Source organism: Rhincodon typus, unplaced genomic scaffold (genome assembly GCF_021869965.1).
Source record: "Rhincodon typus isolate 14 unplaced genomic scaffold, sRhiTyp1.1 hic_rhity00012947, whole genome shotgun sequence".
In the NCBI taxonomy this organism is placed as follows: Eukaryota; Metazoa; Chordata; class Chondrichthyes; order Orectolobiformes; family Rhincodontidae; genus Rhincodon; species Rhincodon typus.
Window position 1 is genome coordinate 1,735 of NW_025978585.1, and position 2,012 is coordinate 3,746.

Here is a 2,012-nt window from a genome sequence, read left to right on the forward strand (position 1 = left end):
ATACAGGGTAAAGCTCCCTCTACACTGTCCCCCGCATCTCTCACTCCCAAGGACAGGGACAGCACGGGGTTAGATACAGGGTGAAGCTTCCTCTACACTGTCCCCCGCATCTCTCACTCCCAAGGACAGGGACATACAGAGTAAAGCTCCCTCTACAGCAGCCTGTGACAGTGTGGAGGTGACAGACAGAGTGTTACAGACGTCGGGAAAGGAGTCTTGCTGCTGTTAGAGAGACCCCTCAGCTCCACGGCCACCCCGCCCCGAACTCACCGACTGTTTGATGACATCTGCCCACTCCTGTGCGACCCCGTACTCCCCGTTTTCCTGCAGCCACTTCTGGAGATTTTTAATTGGTGGAGCAAATCCACCTCCAAGCTGTAATCGAGAGAGCTTCCATCAGTATCTTCGCCACGGTCTCTCCCCTCCCTCCCCGCTTCTTCATTCACTGGGTAAGGGGCTCACTGACCAGGCCTGCAATTATTACCCCATCCCTAATTGCCCAGGGGGCGGTTCAGAGTCAACCCCATTTCTGTGGGCCTGGAGTCACACGTAGGCCCAGACCAGGTAAGGACGTTCGTGAACCAGATGGGTTTTTCCCGACAATCGGCAATGGATTCACGGTCATCATTGGACTGTTAATTCCAGATTTTCACTGCATTACCAGGGACCCCAGAACTTTACCTGGGGCCTCTGGGTTAACAGTCCAGCATAATACCACCAGGCCTTCGCCTCCCCCAGATTGAGAATCAAAACACTCAAGGAATCTGCTTCCATCTCCTTTACAGACTCGAGGATGCGCAAGTTTAAGGTGGGAGGGGGAAAGATTTAAAAGGGACCTGAGGGGGTAACTATTTCACACAGAGGGTGGTGCGTGTATGGAACGAGCTGCCAGAGGAAGTGGGTGGGGGCTGGGTACAGTTACAGCATTTAAAAGGCATCTGGATGGGGACATGGATAGGAAGGGTTTAGAGGGATAGGGGCCAAATGCTGGGAAATGGGACTGGATTAGTTTAGGATATCTGGGTCAGCACGGACGGGTTGGTCTGTTTCTGTGCTGGATGACTCAATCTCATAGAAACAGGATGAGACAGGGGGAAATGCAGGAAGGGCATTCCCAATGACTGGGAGTTGTGGCGGGAGGTGACAGTCTGAAGGAGACGGGGGTGGGACTGAGAGGAGGAGAAATGGCTTCACCTGGAGTGGAGTGATTGTGTGTCACAGAAAGCGGTGGGGGCCGGAATATTGACTGTTTTCGGGAAGGAGTTGGGTATCGCTCTGGAGGGGGCTGAAGGGATTACGGGGAGAGACAGGATGAGGGTATGCTCTCTCTGACCCGGTGAGAGAGCTCACCTTTTTGCCGTTCCTCCTGTTAATGACAGGTACTCTCTCATCCCCGGTCAGTGTGTTCACATCCAGTTTGTGGGGGTTTCTGCAGCGATGTCTCTTCTGTTTCGGCCGCTTCTCAATAAACTGCAAGGTAACAGCTGGCTCTTTAATAAAAACTAATCCAAAACTCTCCGGCCTTCTCTACCTCTCACCAGCGCTCCAGCCCCTCATCCTCCCTCACCATCCTCTCGATGGACGCTCTCTCCCCTGTCTCCCTCCTTCCCCATCCCTCACACTCCTTTCAGACAACACTCCCTCCCTCCTTGTCCATCCCTCACACTCCTCTCGGACAACACTCCCTCCCTCCTTCTCCATCCCTCACACTCCTCTCGGAGGACACTCTCTCCCCTGTATCCCTTCTTCCCCATCCCTCACACTCCTCTCGGAGGACGCTCTCTCCCCTGTCTCCCTCCTTCTCCATCCCTCACACTCCTTTCAGACAACACTCCCTCCCTCCTTCTCCATCCCTCACACTCCTCTCGGAGGACACTCTCTCCCCTGTCTCCCTCCTTCCCCATCCCTCACACTCCTTTCAGACAACACTCCCTCCCTCCTTGTCCATCCCTCACACTCCTCTCGGACAACACTCCCTCCCTCCTTCTCCATCCCTCACACTCCTCTCGGAG

At 54.6% G+C, this 2,012-nt stretch overlaps 1 protein-coding gene across 1 annotated transcript in view; it reads right to left on the reverse strand.

Moving 5' to 3' along the window:
* The window catches only part of LOC125482587 (chromodomain-helicase-DNA-binding protein 9-like), a 4,521-nt gene that overhangs the window by 1,728 nt on the left and 781 nt on the right, over window positions 1-2,012 (reverse strand). Inside the window, exons 2-3 of the mRNA XM_048594687.1 lie at window positions 1,351-1,470; window positions 271-375 (exon numbers count right to left, since the gene is read on the reverse strand). Of these exons, the coding sequence (XP_048450644.1) occupies window positions 271-375; window positions 1,351-1,470 (225 nt within the window). The remainder of the gene's footprint in view (window positions 1-270; window positions 376-1,350; window positions 1,471-2,012) is intronic.